The sequence below is a fragment of the Oratosquilla oratoria genome, unplaced genomic scaffold (assembly GCF_046742065.1).
Source record: "Oratosquilla oratoria isolate Oo_2021 unplaced genomic scaffold, ASM4674206v1 SCAFFOLD45, whole genome shotgun sequence".
Taxonomy (NCBI): domain Eukaryota; kingdom Metazoa; phylum Arthropoda; class Malacostraca; order Stomatopoda; family Squillidae; genus Oratosquilla; species Oratosquilla oratoria.
In genome coordinates this window covers 5,872,457-5,893,379 of record NW_027467710.1, presented here as the reverse complement: position 1 = coordinate 5,893,379, position 20,923 = coordinate 5,872,457, and the positions used below count along the sequence as shown (strand labels likewise).

Sequence of the window (20,923 nt, the reverse complement as noted above, 5' to 3'; positions counted from 1 at the left end):
GCGGAGGAATTTTCGGGATGAGGGATGCACAGGTATTTGGAAATAGGCGTCCTGGAGGTCCAGGGACACCATGAAGTCCCCTTCCCTGATAGACGCCCTCACGGCCTCTGGGGTGTCCATCCGGAACTTCGTCAGGGAAAGGAACTTGTTGAGAGGAGACAGATCGATGACAGGTCTCCACCCCCCTGTAGCCTTTGGTACTAGGAATAGCCTCGAGTAGAACCCCGGGTCCGGAGTTGAGACTTCCTCGAGTGCTCCTTTCTGGAGCAGAGTGGAGATTTCCTCCACTAGGGCCCGCCCGCGATCCGAGTCCGGATGGTAGTTGCTGACTTGGATGGGATAGGGGGAGAGGCTGGGGATGGTGTGAAAAGGAAGACGATAGCCTGCCTTGATAACCTGGATGGTCCAGTCCTCCGCCCCGGCAGCCTCCCATTCTCTCCAGTAGAGAGGCAACCTCCTATCCTGTGCGGGAGGGCAGGCGAGTTCCTAGAATTTCCTGCGTTGGGGTCCAGAGCCTCTATGATGTTTGCGCCCCTGTTCTCTATTGGGGAAGGGGCGGGGCTTTCCTGTCTGGGCTTTGGACTTCGAATGGGGAGGGGGCCCGTCTTCCCGCTTAGGGAGACGAAAAGGCTGCCTCTGCGTCTGAAAGGACCGAGGGGTCGATGGGGGGGTGGTCCTTGGCCTCGAGCTAGAGACGGCTGTTCTCTCGATGGCTCTGTTGTGTAGCAACTGGTTGGTGCTAGTGATTGCCGAGTCCACCACATCCGGGGGAATCAGCGTGTGGGTGAGCAGGGGGGCCCTCCTCAAAGGAGCATAAATCTCCCTGAGGAGGGGGTCACTGGGGTCCCCGAGGATGGTGTCTCTCCTGCGGGACTCGAAGTTGGCCCAGGACGTTGAGAGACAGGAAGCCTGATGCTTCAGGGCTCTGCTCGCGCTTGCCAAAAAAGCCTGGAGGTCGCATTCTTCCTGGGGTTGTAGTTCGGGTAAGAACTCCCTCGCCGAGGCAAGGAGGCGTTCTAGCCAGGAGTTCACCGCCAGGGACAGAGCCAGTGAATGAATGTGGTCGCTGACTTCCCTGCCGGAGAGGAGGACGTTTCGTCTGCGCAGCGACTCGGCGTCCGCCTTAACCAGCTCTGGTAACCTCGCCGGGATCGAGGCTGCTCTGAGGGTTGACCCCGATGGGGTGTAGAAGCGCTTCTGGTGTTCCAATGGGACCGGAAGCCAACGCGCCTTCTCGGTCGTCCTTGTTGCGAGAGCGTCGGAGGCCTGGGCCATGGCTCTCGCCGTCTGCGTACTCCATGGAAGGTGGAGGGGAGTAGGCTGGGCTTTCTGAGAGTTGGCCGTCATGAAGATGTCAGACTCGAATGTGGCTTCCTCTTCTTTCGGGGGGCCCAGTCGATTCGCCCTCCGAACCCTCGCGAGGACGTCCGAGAAGGAAGGTGGGACCACCATCGAGGATTCCGACTGGGAAACGGGAGGGGAAAGGGAGCGTGCACGGCGCAGTGGACATCGTCGTCGGCGTAGGAGGGGTCGGCACGGGCAGAGAGGAACCGCACGCTACCATCCTCGTCACTGATGGGTTCAGGGGGGGGGGGCTGAGCAAGTGGAAGCTGGTCGAGGGGGGCCCTTGGGGGCGGAGACTCCTCACGAGCTTCCGTGCGGTGCACGAACCGCGCTTGAGAAACGCGGACAAATTCCCGTTGGGCCTCCATCTGTTCCTTCAACGTAGTGACGAGTGAACAGAGAGTGGGGAGGAGGTCCGGGGAATGTCCTCTTGGAGAGTCCCGCCTGGGTGCGGATGGTCCGGGAGACGCCAAGGGGAGACTGCCTCCTCTGGACGAAGCTGAGTCACCTACGACGAACGCGCGTGTGGGTACACCTCGGGCTTCCTGCCCACCGGGCATAGAAAGGGTTCCGGTGATGACCCGGCTCGTCTGACCATAGGTGGAAGGGGGACTGGGGGTCACCCGAGAAGGAGAAGAGGCTGACGCGCTCCGAATCTCCGAACTCGGTTCCTTTGTCCGTGGGGGGGTGGAGCTGCCGGGTAGCATCGCGGGGACGGCGGACGCATCCGGGAAAAAACCTCGTACCCGGGGGGTAGTTCGCGGGGGCCAGAGGCGCGTGCCCGTCGAAGCTAACCACCCTGTGGGCAGGAACAGGAGACAATTTAGCCTGAGACTGACTCGGGGCGGCTATTGTACAACCTTTCCGTCTACTACGCTTAGGAGGGGGGAGACAACTGCCCGCGTCCTCCGCCGACGTAGCATGCCTTCTCTTTTTGTCGGGTGAGGGGGGAAGCCATCTTCCTTGCCCGCGTACTTTGACCCGTGGCTGCACCTTCCGGTGAGCATGAAAATACGCGGACCACTGCTTATCACCCCATTGAGCGCACGTAGTACACGGGGATGAAGGGGAACATTCCAGATTCCGACAATGGATACACCAAGAGTGTGGGTCCACAGTTGTCGGTGGGAGAATAGCCCGGCAGCGAAATTCACCGCGGGCGAAGGCACACATGCTATCACGAACAACAACACTAGGACCAGATTCCATACTTACAGAGAAGCGGAGATAAGAGAGGGATAAAGGGAGGGAACAGGGGTCTCAAGCGCTTCCAAGCAGGGGGAAGGCGGCGATGCAGGACGTTCCACACAAAGGACGCCGTTGGAAGGGTGTAGAAGGCCGATGCAGAGTGCGTGCCTTTCGTTCGAGACAATCGAACGATGTCGGGTTTGGCGCAGGAAATTAATTTTTCCTGATACAAGCACGGGAGCGGGGAATACGGTCCCCGAACTGAACTTCAGTGTTAGCCGGACTGTGAGAGATGTTGACTCGATCGCTACCGCTTAGACAATGGAGCTTCTACCCTCCTACCCTTGTGGGGGGCCCCCTTGCCCCAGGAGGGCCCCTTACTGAGGATAATGGTTGCCCAGACCCTCAGAGTGAGGTGTTTTCAAGCACACACAGTGTTAGCGGTAGAAACGCGCCGCGTATCCTTGGGTAAGGAGTACCGAAGAGTTTGTATTCTTCGGAACAAACTAGCTTTTCACATAGAGTACTGGATACCTGGAATAATTTAGATAAAGTGTGTGCAAACATTATTGAAGATTTTAAGAAAAAACTTGATGCTGAAAGATACAAAGACGGGTCACCATGAGCATAGCTCCCTTCCTGTATAATACAACTAGGTATCCGGAGAACAAGTGTCTGTACCTCCTCATGGAGGTAAGGGGGTTGACAGGTTTTGCAATTTGGAGAGCTTTGCTTTCCATCATTCAGTTACCTGTCACTGGTCCTAAATTAATAAATTAAAAAATGAGAAGTTCATAGTTATATACAATATATATATATATTTTTAGCAAGGTTAAAAATACTAGATAATTGTTGTTAAATCTATATAATCAAACTGCATTCAAGTAATTTGTGGATAATACTCTCAAAATTACATAATCCATTTCAACAAATTGTTACAAGTACTAATCAGAAATACTGAAAATAAATAACTATATTGCACAGTCACAAAATATATTACATGAATTTTTTACTTAAACTATTCCTTCACAAAAACATATCAATGGTATTTTCCTAATAACAATGGTCTCCATTATCACCATCCAAATTAAATTTTTCATTTAACTGGGGCATCAAAATTAATGGTTATCATATACTAGGTACTATACTTCAATTTGACAGAAGAAAGATGGATAATCAATTGTCATAACCTAAGACATCCAGGATTTACTTAAAATAATTATGTTAAGGTCCATGAACACAAATGTAAGTTATATAATTAACTAAAATACTCAACACAGTTTGTCATCCAGTTCACCATCTAAAACCTTCAGTAAAACATTTCCTTCTTAAGATGAACCTTAATGGATATTTGGTATATGACTACTTTTGTTTTGCTTCATTATTTGCTCCATTTTTTACTGTAACAGACATCAACTTTACACTTTTGCTATTGTGACCAGAATTTGTTTTATTCCTTCTTAATGCTAGTTCATGTTGTTGACATCAATATATTATATCAAGGACCCACTCCAAAGAATCACACAATTGGACAGAAATTTATTGTGGTTTATGAACCCGAGATACCTCAAAAGTGAATAGTATAATATAACTTCCATAAATAGTAGCTGAAAGTGCATGGTGGCATAGTAATTTTTACATTACAGAACCAGTATCCTGTTTGACTGGATAGTTGATATTAAACTGCAGATGCATGATGAAATAGTGGATGTTAATTTGAGGAGATTATTAACTTTGGATGAATGACGAAACATCATCTTATAAACTGAAATAGTAAACCATTACTTATCCAGACTACAGCACAAAGACAGGACTATCATAATCAAATTAATTTGAACCAATTAGGCACACACAAATGGAGCCTATGTAATGTATATGCAAGCAATCACATCACCGTGATACGAGAATGCAAAACAACCACAGGAGAAGAGAAACTTGTAGACAGTAAGTACTTTCGTATATTACATCTTCAGACTGAGTCTGAAGATGTAATATACAAAAGTGCTTACTGTCTACAAGTTTCTCTTGTGTTAATTTTGCATATATATATATATATATATATAATACATATATATATTATCTGTTTAGGAGTTTTATTACATTGGAAGCACCAACATCCACTTTCTCCAGAATTTAGTGTAATCACAATGATACAAGTCTTATGATTTGTTTAGAATCCATTCTCTGAATCCCAGTTTTTTTTTTTTTTACCAAAGGTAATTCCAATATCCTAGAAAACCTTATAAATGAGTCAATAACATTTTGCAATACAGGGTATAAAGCAGTAGGTGAGTTAACTCCATGTCTAGTGAAAGTGGTGTCAATGAAAATGGATAAATAAATGGAGAGACTGGTAAAAAGAAAAATACAAGTTTTACTAATTTCCTTCATTGGTATATAATTTTTTTCAGCTTAAAGTCTGGTTGAACAAGTTTCCTGTTTGTATTGCAATTTTTAGTAAGATACAATTTACTATGTACCGGTTATTACATTAGTTTGTTGTTTTAAGCAAGCTAGATTCATTTTATGAATATTGCATGAACAATGAGCTTTTTTTCTGAAAAAGGATTCATTACAATGGAACAATTCCAGTCATATCTATGAAAGTTTCTTTTACATGGTTATCTTCATCAGTACATCTACTTCATGAAATGAATGTACTTTTAAAACTACCTTAATTTCTAATTCATACTGGTTCTAGCTTTTGAAGTACAGTAAAGCCTGGATTTAACAAACCACGGGGGGTTCAAAAGTTCAATATATTCAAAGGTATTGCTGTCCCATGAGTTCAAACATACATATGTTGTTCTGGATGATCGAGAACATAAACACAGGGGAAGGCTCGGAACCCTAAACACTCTTAAAGTTTCATTCGCGTAGAACTTCTTCAGAGAGTGTACGGAAAACTGTTTTCCATACACTATGAAGTTCTACGTGAACGAAATGTTAGTGTGTTTAGGGTTCCGAGCCTTCCCCTGTGCTTATGTTCTCCATCATCCAAATCATTTGTCTAAAATACTAATCAATATGTTCTACACAAATACAATAATAAGAACAAAGTATAATGCACTACATTCTGTGATGAATATTTTTTTTATCATTTTGGTTATTTAGGAGTGTCAAAATTGATTTAGGGGTTTTCAGATTATTTCTTTAAGTATCCTTTGAAAATTATTCATAGAAATTCCATATTCACATTAACCCATGAATGTTGGAAGCCATGTACACATATGCACATGCATGCACACTCACACACACATACATCAGAACCTGAAATTGTAGACAGAATAGATTACAAAACACCAATAGGAAAGTGACCATGTACTAATAGAATTCAAACTAAAAAAAAAACAAATAGACCCAAGAAGAAATGAGAAACATAGAATAGGAAGACCAATGTACAACAAAACGAATTTTGAGAAACTTAAAAAATTCTTTCGTAATGCAAACTGGGAAAAATTCCTAAATGAAGAAACAAGGATGGAAGAGAAATGGAATATACTGAAATAAATCTATATTGTGGGTGTGATCAAATATGTTCCACAACAAAAACAAGAAATATACATAAAGAACTGGTACAACTAAAAATGTAGTGAAGCCAAGGATAAAAGAGACAAAGCCTGGAAAAAATGGAAAAAGACAAAAAAGAGCAAATGGCAAACATGCATCAAACTAAGAAAGGATTATGTAAAAATACACAGATAAGAAAATAGAAATTATGAAAAGGAAATAATAGAAAAATGCAAGGAACAACCGAAACTATTTTATAGATATGTGAATGGTAAACTAAAAAAACACAGGAAATAGAAAAGCTGCGCCAAGGAAGTCATGAATACACTGAAGAACAAGAAATGGCAGAAGTTATGAGCAACTACTTCAAATTGGTATTCGCAATTGAGAACAAACCTAACTGTGAGGGAACACAGACAGAAATCCCCCCCAATGAAGGAAATCAGTGACCAAATAAGGAACCTTGATGTTAGAAAATTGCAAATTGGATAGTGAAGGAATGCGTAGAGGAATTAACCGACAAAATACACACTATAATCAAATGCTTACTCAAAGAAGGAAAGGTACCACAAGACTGGAAAAATGCAAACATTGTACCAATATATAAAGGAGGAAACAAGGAAAATCCAACTAACTACAGACCGGTCTCCGTAACAAGCACAGTAGCTAAAATATGTGAAAAAGGGATCAAAAGTAGATGGGTTAAACACCTGGAAGAAAAATCTATACAAAGAATAGAGAGAGCAACAACAAAGTTGGCACCAGCTCTTTCCAAATTAACATGTGAACAAAGATTATTGAAATTGGAACTACATGTACCAACACTAGAGCAGAGAAGAGAAAGAGGAATGGAAATCCTTGACAGGAATGATTTACTAAAAAATGACAATGGAAAAACAAGAGATCATGAAAAAAAACTAAAAAAGGATAACTATAGAAGAGATCGGAAAAAGAATAGCTTCCCACACAGAGTAATGGATATATGGAATAACTTGGATAAAGAAACAGGGTGTGCAAATACTATTCAAGATTTTAAGAAAAAAAAAAACGATGCTGAAAGATACAAAGACTCACCATGAACATAGCTCCCTTCCCGTGTAATACAACTTGGTAAATACACACACAGGGCCTCCTTGGAGTCACAGACAGCATCACTGTTTGTGAACTTCCATCTTATATATTGAACTATGTCATATCAATGGGTAGTTTGGAAGGAACATAGCATTTGTTATATCCAACATTCACTATAATGGGATTCATTATATTGAGGGGTTACTATATGTACACAATTTATTATTTTTTCATACCACCATTACTGGAATGACATACACAAGAGTGAGAACATTACAATTCCACCTATTATTCTACTACAGGGAAATTACTTGATAAAATTTAATGCCATGTTTTACGAAATCAACATCTCATGAATTACATGTATGCCTCTCAAAACAAATTAACTAGAAAATGCCAATTGGTTAAAAAAAATTAGCATTTATGATTTTTAGTGGTATTATTAAATCTTATGCAGATGAATTTTCAATGTAACATACATCAACAGTAGCATAATGAGGCAAAAGTGTAGTTTCACCATCCCAACCCACCTATTGATAATGACCAGAAAAGTAATGAAAACGGGAAAGCTTATATCTGTTTATATATGACGAAGATCATTCTTATACATACTTTTTGGATGCTGCCAGATTTTATTCAACTTTGGAAAATCCTCTGGCATTTAAGTTGGTCTTCATGAATAAAAGATGGGTAACACTAAATAAAAATATATACATCTTCAAAATCCCAAACAATAATCTAGTTGAGTTCAAGGTGATTTGGACAAAATATCAATTACTGCTAATTAAAAGCTACCAAGCTGATCAGTAAATAACAATAATGAATTCTGAACATGTTGATAAAATCAAACTTTTGCTTTAATGATGCAGTTGAATTTAGAATGCTGCACTGCTGCATAGCAGTGCCTATGATAGTAAAAATACAAATAAAAGCTGGAAGCTACTCTTTGTAGACAAAACATTACAATTGGAAGCAAAATATATAGTGTTCAGTATTTGACTTGTAAACTTAGTGGTTTAGTCCTGCCCAAGAATATAAGGAGGATTTCACCTTGTGATATTGCAAATATTACTATATATTTACCGTGCAGTGCAATGCTGTCCAGTCTTCCAATTTACAGATCTGATTTTTGTCCATAATCCTTCCCAGTCTTTCAAGTTTAAATATCTGATTTTTCAAGATGTTACCATTTTATAAAATTATCATCAGGGTCTTCAATAACTGATTTATTTGCACAAAGGATAAACATGATTAAAATTATTTTCATGACATAGTGGTTTATTACTGGGGCCTTGATAATTTGTCCCAAGCTAGTATTGGATCACATCTCGAAAAAAAAAAAAAAAAGGTCTTGGGATGATGTGATAGGGTGGTCAGTATCTTTCTACCCCAATTTGACTCCTAAGCAGATGTCAGTACTCATTCACTGCTGAATTAACTAGGAGGGGATAGACCCTCAACCCTGCAATGAAAGCTTTCTCTACAACTAAGCCAAACCTTAAAGCCTGTTTGATCATCCCTTGCAGTTAAGTGCAACCTACAGTGGGTGATATATGAAAAACTTTGCAATAAAGCTATCACTGGTAGCCACAATTCTTGAGATTAACTATTCTCGTCCCTCTAACTAGATATATCATAAAAGTCTTCTTTAATGCATTATCTTCTACCTTTCCATTACAACTTCTTTTTCTTTCTTAAAACTTATATGATCCATTTTAAGAGAAGTCCCTGTTGGTGAGCATGAGTGGGGCTACCAGAGTCCAGGTGTACAGAAGCAAACAGATCCAACTGGATACAATCTTAACCCAGACAGCAGACATGTTATTGGAGAGGGTAGTCAGATCCGAATTTGGAGTCAGCCAATTGGTCAAAGTCATCATGACATACAGAGTGGCCAAGCCAAACATTACATGGAAAAAGCTCCATGAATATGCAACACCTTCTTCTTCATTGTCCCACACATGGTGTCCTTCTCCAGTTTCAGGGTCACTTGTAGTACCTGACAAGAAACAAAATTTATTTTTAAACTTTATCATTTCTTCAGATGTAAAAGATTTAGTCAAAGAGAATTAATGTATTCTGTAATATAAAATCCAAATAATTCTTATGATCAATTCATACTAAAATAATAAATGGTAGCTGGCATTTTTCATAGTTACAACACTGGGGAAGAGATCTTTTTGATATATGTACAACATTGCTTTTTTACAACTATATGAAAAAATCTGACAACAATATGTGAGGAAATCATGAAATATGGTGTAACCCCCATGTTATTCTATTTATGCGTATTGAAAGACAAGATACATTAAATGAGTTAGTTTTAGTGTTGTGAATGGCTCAAAGTAGGGTGCATGAACTGGGTGGATGCATGCACAGTAGGGACTGATGATGGGTACCTGCTTGTGGTGGTCCAACCAATATATTTTGCAGAGAGAATAATTTCTCTGCTGCCCATTTTCAAAACCTATCAACCCCTTCACCTCCATCTGGAGATAAAAGCCCCAAGGGACTGCCATTCAGTCTGGACTAGGGCTGAGACCTTCCTTTCTCAACTTCAACTACATTTCACAAAGGAGAGCTGACAACTGGCGAGTTCTCTCCTCCTACTACTTTCAGTTGGTGAGAGAGAAACAATCCCACACTAATATAACAGACAATAACCCAAATATTCTTCCTAGAAAGACCCATGAGAGGGCCCTAAGGACCACTGCCAGCCTATGTGAAGTGAAGAGATAGGTCAAGTGGAAGAAGGATTCTCCAAGATTAATGTGGATGAGGGTGAAACTGGGAAGTGAGATGTGGGTTTTTGTAAGTGCATGTGGGCCTGGTGAGAAGTGTGTAGAAGAAAGGGAGGGTTTTTGGATGGACTTAAATGAGTGTATAGAGGGATTAGGGAGAAATGTCAATGTAGTGGTATTAGGAGACCTTAATGCTAGGGTAGGAAATGAACCAAGAGATGGAGTGGTTAGGAAGTGTGGAGTTCCAGGAAAGAATCGTAGTGGAGAGTTGATGGTGGAGAAATGTCTTGAAGATGGATGGAAGTGTGGCAGTGTTAATGGATCATGTAGTGGTAAATAGGAGTATAGTTGGAAGAGTTAAGGATATACATGTTCTAAGGGGAGAGAGTGGGGGAACATCAGATCATTTTCTGGAAGGTAAGTTGAGAGTGGAGGATAGGTGGAGAAAGAGGAAAAGGACAAAAGGTAGGGAGGTGCTTAGAGTGAACTGCTTAAATGAAAAAGAATAGGAGTACAAGAAGAAACTGAGACAGGAGTGGGAGGAGGTGAAGGATAGAGTAGAACTAGGAGTGAAGGAAGAATGGGGATGGTTCAAGGAGGGAGTCTCAAGGTGTGTGGAACAAGGAAGATGTGAGGAAATAGAAGGAAGGGTAGTGAGTGGTGGGATGAGGAAACAAAGAAGGTTGTAGAAGAGAAAAAATGAGCTTTTGCAGATTGGTTACAAAATAGGATGGGAGAACCATTGGAGAGGTACAAAGAAAAGAGAAGAGAAGTGAAGCATAAGATAAAGGAAGTAAAGAGGAGAGCAGATGTGAAATGGGGTAAGAGTATGACAGAAAATTTTGAAAATAATAAAAAGATGTTTTGGAAAGAAATTAAGAGAGGAAGAGGGGACGAATCAAGTAAAGAAGAAAAGGTAAAAGGTGTAGATGGAGAGATGATAATGGAAGAGAAGGCAGTGAGAGGAAGATGAACAGTGTATTTTATGAAGTTGCTAAATGTGAAGGAGGATAGGGAGGGAAAGGTAGTTGCAGTGGGAAGTGCTAAGAAAATGAATATGATGAGTGAGGAAAATGGAGGAGAAATAAGGAAAGATGAAGGTGTAGGCAGTTGTTAAGATAATGAGAGCAGGTAAGGCACCTGGGTTGGATGGTTGTCATGCAGAATGTCTGAAAAAAAGGAGGTACAGTGATGGTAGACTGGAGGAGTGCCTGTATAGTTCCACTTTACAAGGGAAAAGGGGACAAGTGTGAGTATAGCAGTTTCAGAGGGATCAGCTTAAGTGAAGTTGGGAAGGCTTATGGGAGGATCTTGATTGAAGGGATTAGGAGGGGAACAGAGGGAGTAATTGGTGGGGAACAGTGTGGGTTTAGGACAGGTAGGGGTTGTGTAGATCAGATTTTTGTGGTAGGACGGATATGTGAGAAAGCTATAGGAAAAGGTAAGGATTTTTTTGGGCTTTTATGGATTTGGAAAAGGTTTATGACAGGGTAGACAGGAAGGCACTGTGGGAGGTATTGCAGATATATGGGATAAGAGGAAAGCTTTTGGGAGCTGTCAAGAGTTTTTACGAGAGTAGTAGTGCGTGTGTTAGGATTAGAAATGGAGAAAGTGAGTCGTTTGAGGAAAAGGTGGGACTTCGTCAGGGATGTGTTATGTTGCCCTGGCTGTTTAATTTATACATGGATGGGGTGGTGCAAGAGGTAAATCCAAGGATGGTGGGCCAGGGATTGGATAGGAGAAAAATGAGAGATAAGCCAGCTGTTTGCTGATGACACTGCGTTTGTACCAGGATCAGAGGAGGGATTGAGGAAGTTAGTGACAGAGTTTGGGAAAGTGTGTGAAAGAAGTTGAAGATAAATGTGGATAAAAATAAGGTGATGAGATGTACAAAGGGAGATAGTGGCAGCAGACTGGAAGTGAATATTAAGGGAAAGAGACTGGAGGAAGTGGATAGTTTTAGGTACTTGGGTGCAAATGTGGCAGGAAAGGGAGGAGTGGAGGTAGAATGTAGATTGAAAAAGCAAGTAAATACCTTGGGGGATTAAAACGTGTAATGAGAAATAGACATTTGGGAATGGATGCTTAGAGGAGATAGTATAAAGGAGTGATTGTGCCAACAGGATTGTACGGGGGTAGAAACATGGAACATAAGAGAGGAAGAGGTGTTTGAACGTGTTTGAGATGAGGTGTCTGAGAATTATGATAGGGGTTACTAGGCTGGAGAGTGAGAAATGAGGAGGTGAGGAGAACAGGAGTGGAAAGGGAGTTGGGAGATGGGGTTGATGAAAGAGTATTGGGATGGTTTGGACACATGGAAAGAATGAGTGAAGAAAGACTAGTAAAAGAGGTGTGGAAGGCAGAGATGGAAGGAGTGAACATGATGGGGTGACCTAGGATGAGATGGATGGATGAGGTAAAAGGGGCATTGGGAAAGAGGGGAATGTCTGTTGAGGAAGGACAGGAGAGGACAGAAGATAGGGGTGAATGGAGAATGGTTGTATATGGATGATGCTGTGACACATGAGGTGGAATAGGTGGGGGATGGGGGTTGACAAAGCATGTGCGAGAAATAATTTGATGCTGCCTAAAGGGATTTTTCCCCATCTACTTTTCTGCACGAGGAAACAGAGAGGGGGTTGTTGTTGTTGTTGTTGATTTAATGAAGTGGCCTTGCTGTGGATGTGCTGTGTCTTGTGACACTGCTTCTGACCCAGGGCAGTGGACAAGATCCAGGGATGACCAGTCATCCAGGAGGTGCCATGATAAGAGGGAGGGAAGAGGGTGGAGGGGTGTGGGATGTGATAGGGGTAGAATGGGTGGGAGTGGTTTCTATGCCTTTGTTTTTTGGCTACCTCCATTATAATGGAAAAAAAAAGCCTTTGGTATATGAATGTACTATGAAATACATATAGCTACAAACATTATTCAGAAACACCAATTTACTCTTTAATAAATTCTGGAATTCACATTTTATTTCCCCTTATTTTTTTCAGCTGAAGCAAAATTACTCTATTTGCTTTAGGGACACTAGGACTGGTGAGGGTATGACTACATTATCTATATCAACTCAGCACACCATACTTTCACAATTAAAGTTTTTTCAACACCTCACAAGGCTGCTTCATAAATTCAGCGACCCCCCCCCATCTCCGTCCCCTCATGCAAAAAAGAAGAAGGGATTTCTCCCCGTCTTCTCCTTTTTTGCATGAGGGGACGGAGAGGGGGGGGGTCGCCGAACTTATGAAGCGGCCTTGCTGTGGATGTGCTGTGTCTTGCGACACTGCTTCTGACCCAGGGCAGTGGACAGGATGCAGGGATGACCCGTCATCCAGGAGGTGCCAATTTAAGAAGGAGGGTGGAGGGGAGTGGAATATATAGGAAATGGAATGTGAGTGGGAGTGGTTTCTATGCCTTTTTCTTTTTGGCTACCCCCCATGTAGGGGGAAAAAGCCTTTGGTATATGTATGTATGTACAAAGTGACTATGGAGTAATGTCTGGACTGATGATTTTTAACCTCTTAAATACAAGTCAAATATGTACACATCAGGTTGACCAATGGATGATGGTGCATTACAATATATAAAGTTATTCTCTTTCATCCTGAATAAATATAACATCACTGAAAATGTAATCAAGCCTGTTTATAGAATATGGGAGTCATTCAGTTATAACTACAAAATAAATACTATCAGGAAGACGACACTGGCATCCTTGTATACCCCCTCGCGGCTCATGATGCACATGTAGGCATTATTGTATTCAAGAGGTTATAAGGTTCAAGAACAAGAAAGCACGTGATGTAAATGAAAACATTTTTTTTCCCAATTACAAGCTATGACCTAAAAAGTAAGGTGGCCAGGCATGGATAAGCCTCACACACATTCCTGCTTTACCCATGTAAGAATTGTACCTTGTTGCTTCTTCAGCAATACTACTAATTTACTTCTGATACACCCCTCTAATGGAGCTGGTCATCATCTTAGTCTATATGGGCATCCATGCACAATTTTGGTTTCCTGACAAGCTCTTAAGGTTTCAATTATCCCAAGCAGATGCCTTTTTCTTGGTCTATAACCTGCTTTCATTCTCAGTGCCACTGACTCAAGAATCCTTCGAGGATATCTTTTTTAATTTTCATTTTCATACCTCAGTTAGCCTATTCTATATTCTCCCAACCCTGTCTGTACTCAGATCCATTCATAAGTCCTTCAAGTACTTTGTCATATTCTAATATTACAATGATTATAAAGATAATGCTGACAGAAAATCTTTTGGTCCATAATAAGGTCCTCAAGAAATGATGGATCCTGTCAGAGGCATAAATGTCATGGTGCTTGGAAAACAAAAAGAAGACAAAGAAGATGAAGAAAAAGAACACAATGAAAAAGAGGACAAAGAGGAAGAAGTTTTTCTCTCTTGCTGATTTCTATAGTTATGTTGTTCCACTGCGAGCCAGCAAAGAGCCTTTGAATCTTACCCTGCCCACATCATTGCTACCTGTACAAACAACCATAACCACTGTTTCACCGATTGTATTCCCTGATGCCTTGAACAGTTTTAGTGATACCATGACCCAGCTGATACATGTCATTTAGTCTTTCACCAAAGGATTTTGTCATAACCTTGCAACAGAATTCCTAACCACCAAGAACTCATGATGGTCAGCTGCATCACTCTCCAGTGAAGCAAAACACTTGGTGCAAGATAGATGGAACTCCATGGGATGTCTGTTCACTGAGCTTTGGCTCAAAGGTTATTTCATGGTGCACCATCCACTTTCAGGAACATTGGAAGGAGAAAAGGTAGGTCACACATGGGATTGTGAAAAGGTTTCAGCCTTCTCAGAGATCACATTTAAGAAGTTGAATCTCTTCCTCATATTGCCTGAGCCAGCCTTTAAATGACATTTCTTTCATGCCATTTTGCTCTTCTTCTAGATAGAAAAAAAAAAAATAATAATAATAATAATGATAAACTTAAATCACTAAAATACAATCTTACTCTGCTTATCTTACATTATAACTTTATTATCTCTACAGCTTAATTTCAGAGACTGAGGTTATTAGAACACTACTGCACACTGTGTGATACAATAATTCTTACTAAAATAATAGCGTACTGTTCTTACTAAAGCAAGACTAGTCTTGGCAGAGTAAGCTGTCTTTTTATCAAGTAGCAATTTTACAAGTTCATGCACAGTCCTTGAGCATCTCAATTCTATTGCCTCCACATGACTATTCTGACTTACATTCATCACTCATATACTTAAATTGACCACTCTTGCTTCATTCATTCTTTCATTGCTTCAAGGGACCAATGACAGGTACCTACATACATAGGTGGTCATGCAAGATGGATAGTGAAGCTGTCCATTTTCAAAACCTGTCAACCCCTTCATCTCTAAGGACTGGGTTAAAGATCTCTCTGTCAAATTCAACTATATTTTTTATACTTTTTTCACACAGGGAGAGCCAATAACCAGTGACTAGTCCCCTCTCCCTCCCACTTTCAGCCAGTCCCTCACTAATAAAGCAGAATATAGTCCAAAGTTTCTTTCAAGAAAGATCTATGGGGAGTTCCAAGAACAATTGCATTTCTGTGGGGTTCTGGGTTTTCCACTTGGTGAAACAGTCTACAATTTTCACTGATTCCACTGATATCATCCTTTATTTTTCCACACCACTGTCAGGCCACCTACAACCTTCTCCTGCTTGTGATTTCCACACTTGGATACCACAATTTCCTGTCTTGTCAATACATGAAAACATGCATAGTAACCTGTTTCTTAATATTCACTATCACTCCCTCACCAAACTCAAGCAAATAAAAGTCATACAATATGAAAGTGTTATTTGTGTCCACAACCTGCACATCCGACATCATTAAAAAAAAATAAAAAACAACATGCATTCCTAATCAAAATCAGAGATGTAAACAATGAATCTACTATGGAAATGGCATTAACCCCTTCCATACGGTGCCGCACACGTAGGCGTCATGGGGAGCGAGTGTATTCGCGAGGCTGCCATATCGGCGTCTTGATTATATTTATTGTAGTCGCCCCTCCATAATGACATTCTTTCTAATTCTTTTGTAATCGCATTTTCTATGGTTATCAAAATTCACGGGTGAAGAGAGAACGATCGATATAAGCGGTGACTATATTTTATGATGCGAGTATTATTACGACACGTCGTACGGCTGGCATTGGCTGCTGCCACCGAGATCTAAGTCCATGACGCCTACGTGTGCGGCACCGTATGGAAGGGGTTAATACAAAAAATAATCAAAGCACATAAACTACTGCTGCAAACAGAATTCATAGAGATACAGTATAACCAAAATTGACAACTATAAATAAATCCCAATGTCATTATCAAGGGAGGCAGCCAAAGTCAAAGGCATAAATCCACTCCCACCCATTTCATCCCCACATACTTCACTCCCATCCACCACCCCTCCCTCCCTCTTTACCCATTATCCAAGAAAAGAGGGAGGGAGGGGTGGTGAATGGGAGTGGAGGTAATGGGGATGAATTGGGTGGGAGTGGATTTATGCTTTTGACTTTAGCTACCTCCCTTGTAAGGGGAAAAATGCTGTTGGTATACATATGTCAATATCATGCAGATTTATCAAAAGCAAAACAAAAATAAAATGATAAATACAAGTCATGTACCTTGAACAACTTCATTGGTTACTAGTGGCAAGTCTCCAGTACCTTTGTGAGCTGCACAGGAAAGGAGAAAGCCATAATGATACACATTATCCTACCAACATTACAAAGTCATGGACAATGTGTACTATATAGCAGATAGAAAATGTAAAAATACTAGAAAAATATAAATAGTTGGAGATATTGATTTATGAAAGAAATCACAGAAAAATGATAAAGGACAAAAACTGGAGTTACAAATTGGCCACCTTACCAGATACTTAACAATACATTTGGCCTCTTTTTCATGAAATGACTAGATCCACAAATTTTCTAACCACTTGAAGACATTACAACACTTAGATCCAATGAAGGCAAAATAAATGCTCACTATTTCTATGACCTCAATCTAAATATGATGCAAGTCTGAGAGTTATTTGAATGGCATTCTATGGATGCATTAAGAACAAAACTACATCCTCAAATACACTTTCTGAAATTGTAAAAAATGGTAATGCCCTATTCTCAAAACACAAATATCAGGACAAAATTTACTTTTCAACATCATGCTCTGCATATTCCTTATATTGATAGAATTTCATGTCATTACATTCTGTACATTAGCTTTGCATATATGAACTTAATTTTTGTGCTCTTACCAAAATTGTACATTACGTTAACAATTTATCATATATGAACTTAATTTTTGTGCTCTTGCCAAAATTGTACTCTTGCCAAAATTGTACATTACGTTAACAATTTTGTAACATAAACTACCAAAAGATTAAATGGAAGGAAAAAGTTCCAGAGAATAAACATTAATGAATTAACAAATAGATGGTGAAAGAAGAACTTATATGATGCTGAGATTTTAGGTCATTTAAAAATGTGAGTGTGGGGGTGGGGTGGGAGAAGTGCTGCAACTGTTGTGTTTGAATCTGTATTTTTACAGTGTCATGGTAGGTGTTTCAGGTAATGGGGAAAAAGCCCTTAGTGTGTATATGTATATTTACCTAGTTTACCTAGTTGTAATATATGGGAGGGGAGCTATGCTCATGATGACCCATCTTTTTATCTCTCCACATCAAGTTTTATCTTAAAATCTTGTATAGTGTTTGCACATACTGTTTTGTTGTCTAATTTGTTCCATGTATTTATCGCTCTGTGTGGGAAACTGTTCCTTTTCAGGTTTTTTCTATAATTTTACCGTTGTCCCACACTAACAAGTCGTTCCTGTCTAAAACTTCCATTCCTTCCATTATTCTGTAGATAGTCAGCAGATCTCTTTCTCTTTGTTCCAGAGTTGGTAGATTTAATTTGGACAGTCTTTGCTCATATGTTAGTTCAGCGAGAGTCAGTGCTAGTTTGGTTGTTGCTCATTGTATTCTTTCTAGTTTCTTAACATTCTTTTTGGTCCTGGGTGTCCAAAGTGATGCTGTGTACTCAAGTTTTGGTCTTATTAGTGTAGCTAGTCTTTTCTTTATCAATTCTTCATCCATATAAGCAAATGCCACTTTGATTGACCTCAATAAGTTCTAGGTTTCTCCGAATATTTTATTTATATGCTTATCTGGTTTCATGTCCTTTCCAATCATCACTCCAAGATCTTTTTCGAAGTTTGCTTTTTTTTTATTTTATCTTCCCCAATTCTGTAATCTTTTGATATTCTGCTTTTGCTCTTTCCAAATTCCATTATACTGTACTGCATTTCTTTATACACTCCTCCCTCGATTTACGAACTAGTTACGTTCTTGAAAAAACATTCGTATATCGAATATACTTAAATCGAGCACTTTTTTCCCATATAAACCCATTATATTATGTCAGATAGGTTCTTACAAACAAATTTCATGTCCCTATAAAGTCAACAACATTAAATATGTATAATCTTGAACACTGTTCTCAGCTAATTACATACAGACACATAAAATATCAATATCCAAAGTAGATAATAACGCTTAGGAGGCACAATGTCACTTGAAATAATGCTAATAATCCACGATTAACCGAGACCGAGTGAGTAGACAGAGCAGTACACGGCGTTGTTTTGAAACAATAACAAATTGGGCAGTTGGTTCTTTCTCAGTACCTGCGTATCTATTTTCACTTTTATTTTTTTCTTACCTGGACATATGGCAGTTATTGTTTTGTTTTTTTAATATTCATGATGTAAAAATAATTTTCTTTTTTAATATTTATGATTTAAAAATACAGCAATTTTTTTCAATGGGATTTCATTCGTTATGGCGAATTTTTAGTTCGTATTTTGATTTTTGGGACAAAAATTTTTTGTTTGTTATATCGAAAATATGGAGCGTTCTTAAATCGAGGGAGGAGGGTATTAAATTTTACTTCCCACTTTTGAGTCCAATTACATATCGTGTCCAGATCTTGTTGCAATGAGTTGCAGTCCTCTTCCGTTTTTACCTTCTTTAGTAATTTTGCATCATCTGAAAAGAAATTCATATAGCACTCCATGCCTTCATTCATGTCATTAATGTATACGGCGAACATGATCGGGGCCAGTACTGATCCTTGCGGGACACCGCTTTTTACTTCTTCCCAGTTGGAGAATTTTTCTCTAATTACAACTCTCATTTTCCTCCCAATCAGGAAGTCTTTCATCCATTCCAATAATTTTCCTCTGATGCCACCCTTTGACTCTATCTTATCTATTAGTTTCCTATGAGGTACCTTATTGAATGACTTTTGCAGGTCCAGAGAAGCACAGTCCGCCCATCCATCTCTTTCTTGTATTATGTCTACTAATCTTGAGTAAAAGCAGATCAGATTTATTGTACATTATCTCCCTTGTCTGAATCCAAATTGATTTGGGTTCTCTATAGATTTTTCTTCCAGGTATTTAACCCATCTGTTTTTGACAACTCTTTCACAAATTTTTGCTATTGTGCTTGTTAGTGAGACCGGTCTGTAGTTAGATGGATCTTCTTTATCACCTCCCTTATAAATTGGTACAATGTTTGCCTTTTTCCAGTCCAATGGTACTTTTCCTTCTTTAAGTGAGGATTTAATTATATTATATATTTTGTCAGTTAATTCCTCCATACATTCCTTCAGTATCCAGTTTGCAATTCCGTCTGGGCCATGTGATTTTCTGACATCAAGGGTTTTAATTTGCTCATTTGTTAGTGCTCCTTATTTTAAATTTAGGCACGTTATGGTGCGGGCATGAAAATGCACACCTTAAAGACCCTGTGACATTGTATGGGGTATAGACTTGGAATTTAAGGGAAACAGGAGAAATTTAAGTATATCTGAGATAAAGTTATTAAAAAGTATGGTGAGGGTTACAAGGATGAATTGAGTGAAAAATGAGGTGAGGAGAGTATGAGTCCAAAGAGAGTTGGCAGAGCTGATGAAAGAATACTCTACTAGAATGGTATGGACAAATGATATAAATTAATGAGTTAAGGATAGAAATAAGAATATGAATGGTAGAGGTGGATGGAGCGAACTTAACCACTTCCATACGGTGACGCCTACTTAGGCGGCATGAGGAGCAAGTGAGTACGCGATGATGCCGACGTCGGTATCTTGATTATATTTATTGTAGTCGTACCTACGTAACCCCCATTCTCTCTAAACTGGCTTCATCATATTTTCTATGGTTATCAAAATTCACGGGTGAAAGAGAACGAACGATTGAGCACTGACTTTATTTTTTATAATGTGATTATTATGACGCAACATCACACGTCGGGCAGCTAATGCTGCCAGACGTGCGATGTGCCCCGGAGTGAAGAGGTTAAGGGGAAGACCAAGTATGAGATGGATGAATGGGGTGAAGGGGGCCTTGGGTAAAGGGAGAATGTGTTAACCCCTTCCATACGGTGCCGCACACGTAGGCGTCATGGGGAGCGAGTGTATTTGCGAGGCTGCCATATCGGCGTCTTGATTATATTTATTGTAGTCGCCCCTCCATAATGACATTCTTTCTAATTCTTTTGTAATCGCATTTTCTATGGTTATCAAAATTCACGGGTGAAGAGAGAACGATCGATATAAGCGGTGACTATATTTTATGATGCGAGTATTATTACGACACGTCGTACGGCTGGCATTGGCTGCTGCCACCGAGATCTAAGTCCATGACGCCTACGTGTGCGGCACCGTATGGAAGGGGTTAAACAGGGAAGGGAGAAGGCAAGAGATAGGTCTGAGTGGAGAATGGGTGTGAATGAACAATAAGTTGATGTGGACAGAAGGGATTTCTTCTTGTCTATTTATGCATAAATGGATAAGCTTTGGTTGTTGGGCCCTACTGTGAGTGTGCTGTATTGCTTCTGACATGGGTAATGTGCAGAAAGCAGGAGGTAGGGATGGCCTTTCATTCACATGGAGCTAAGATAAAAGGAAAACAAATGGGTGATGGATAGGTATGGGTTGGAGGTG

General features: G+C 40.3%; 1 protein-coding gene across 2 annotated transcripts in view; it reads right to left on the bottom strand.

Annotated features, from left to right (window-relative positions):
• Positions 1-3,381: 3,381 nt before the first annotated feature.
• Positions 3,382-20,923, bottom strand: part of LOC143023315 (serine incorporator 1-like) — a 92,530-nt gene continuing 74,988 nt past the window's right edge. Inside the window, exons 10-11 of one of the 2 annotated variants that reach the window (XM_076181848.1) lie at positions 16,535-16,585; positions 3,382-9,112 (exon numbers count right to left, since the gene is read on the bottom strand). In XM_076181848.1, coding sequence (XP_076037963.1) covers positions 8,829-9,112; positions 16,535-16,585 — 335 coding nt within the window. In that variant the 3' untranslated portion in view covers positions 3,382-8,828. The remainder of the gene's footprint in view (positions 9,113-16,534; positions 16,586-20,923) is intronic. The other variant, XM_076181849.1, reaches the window with a different exon arrangement.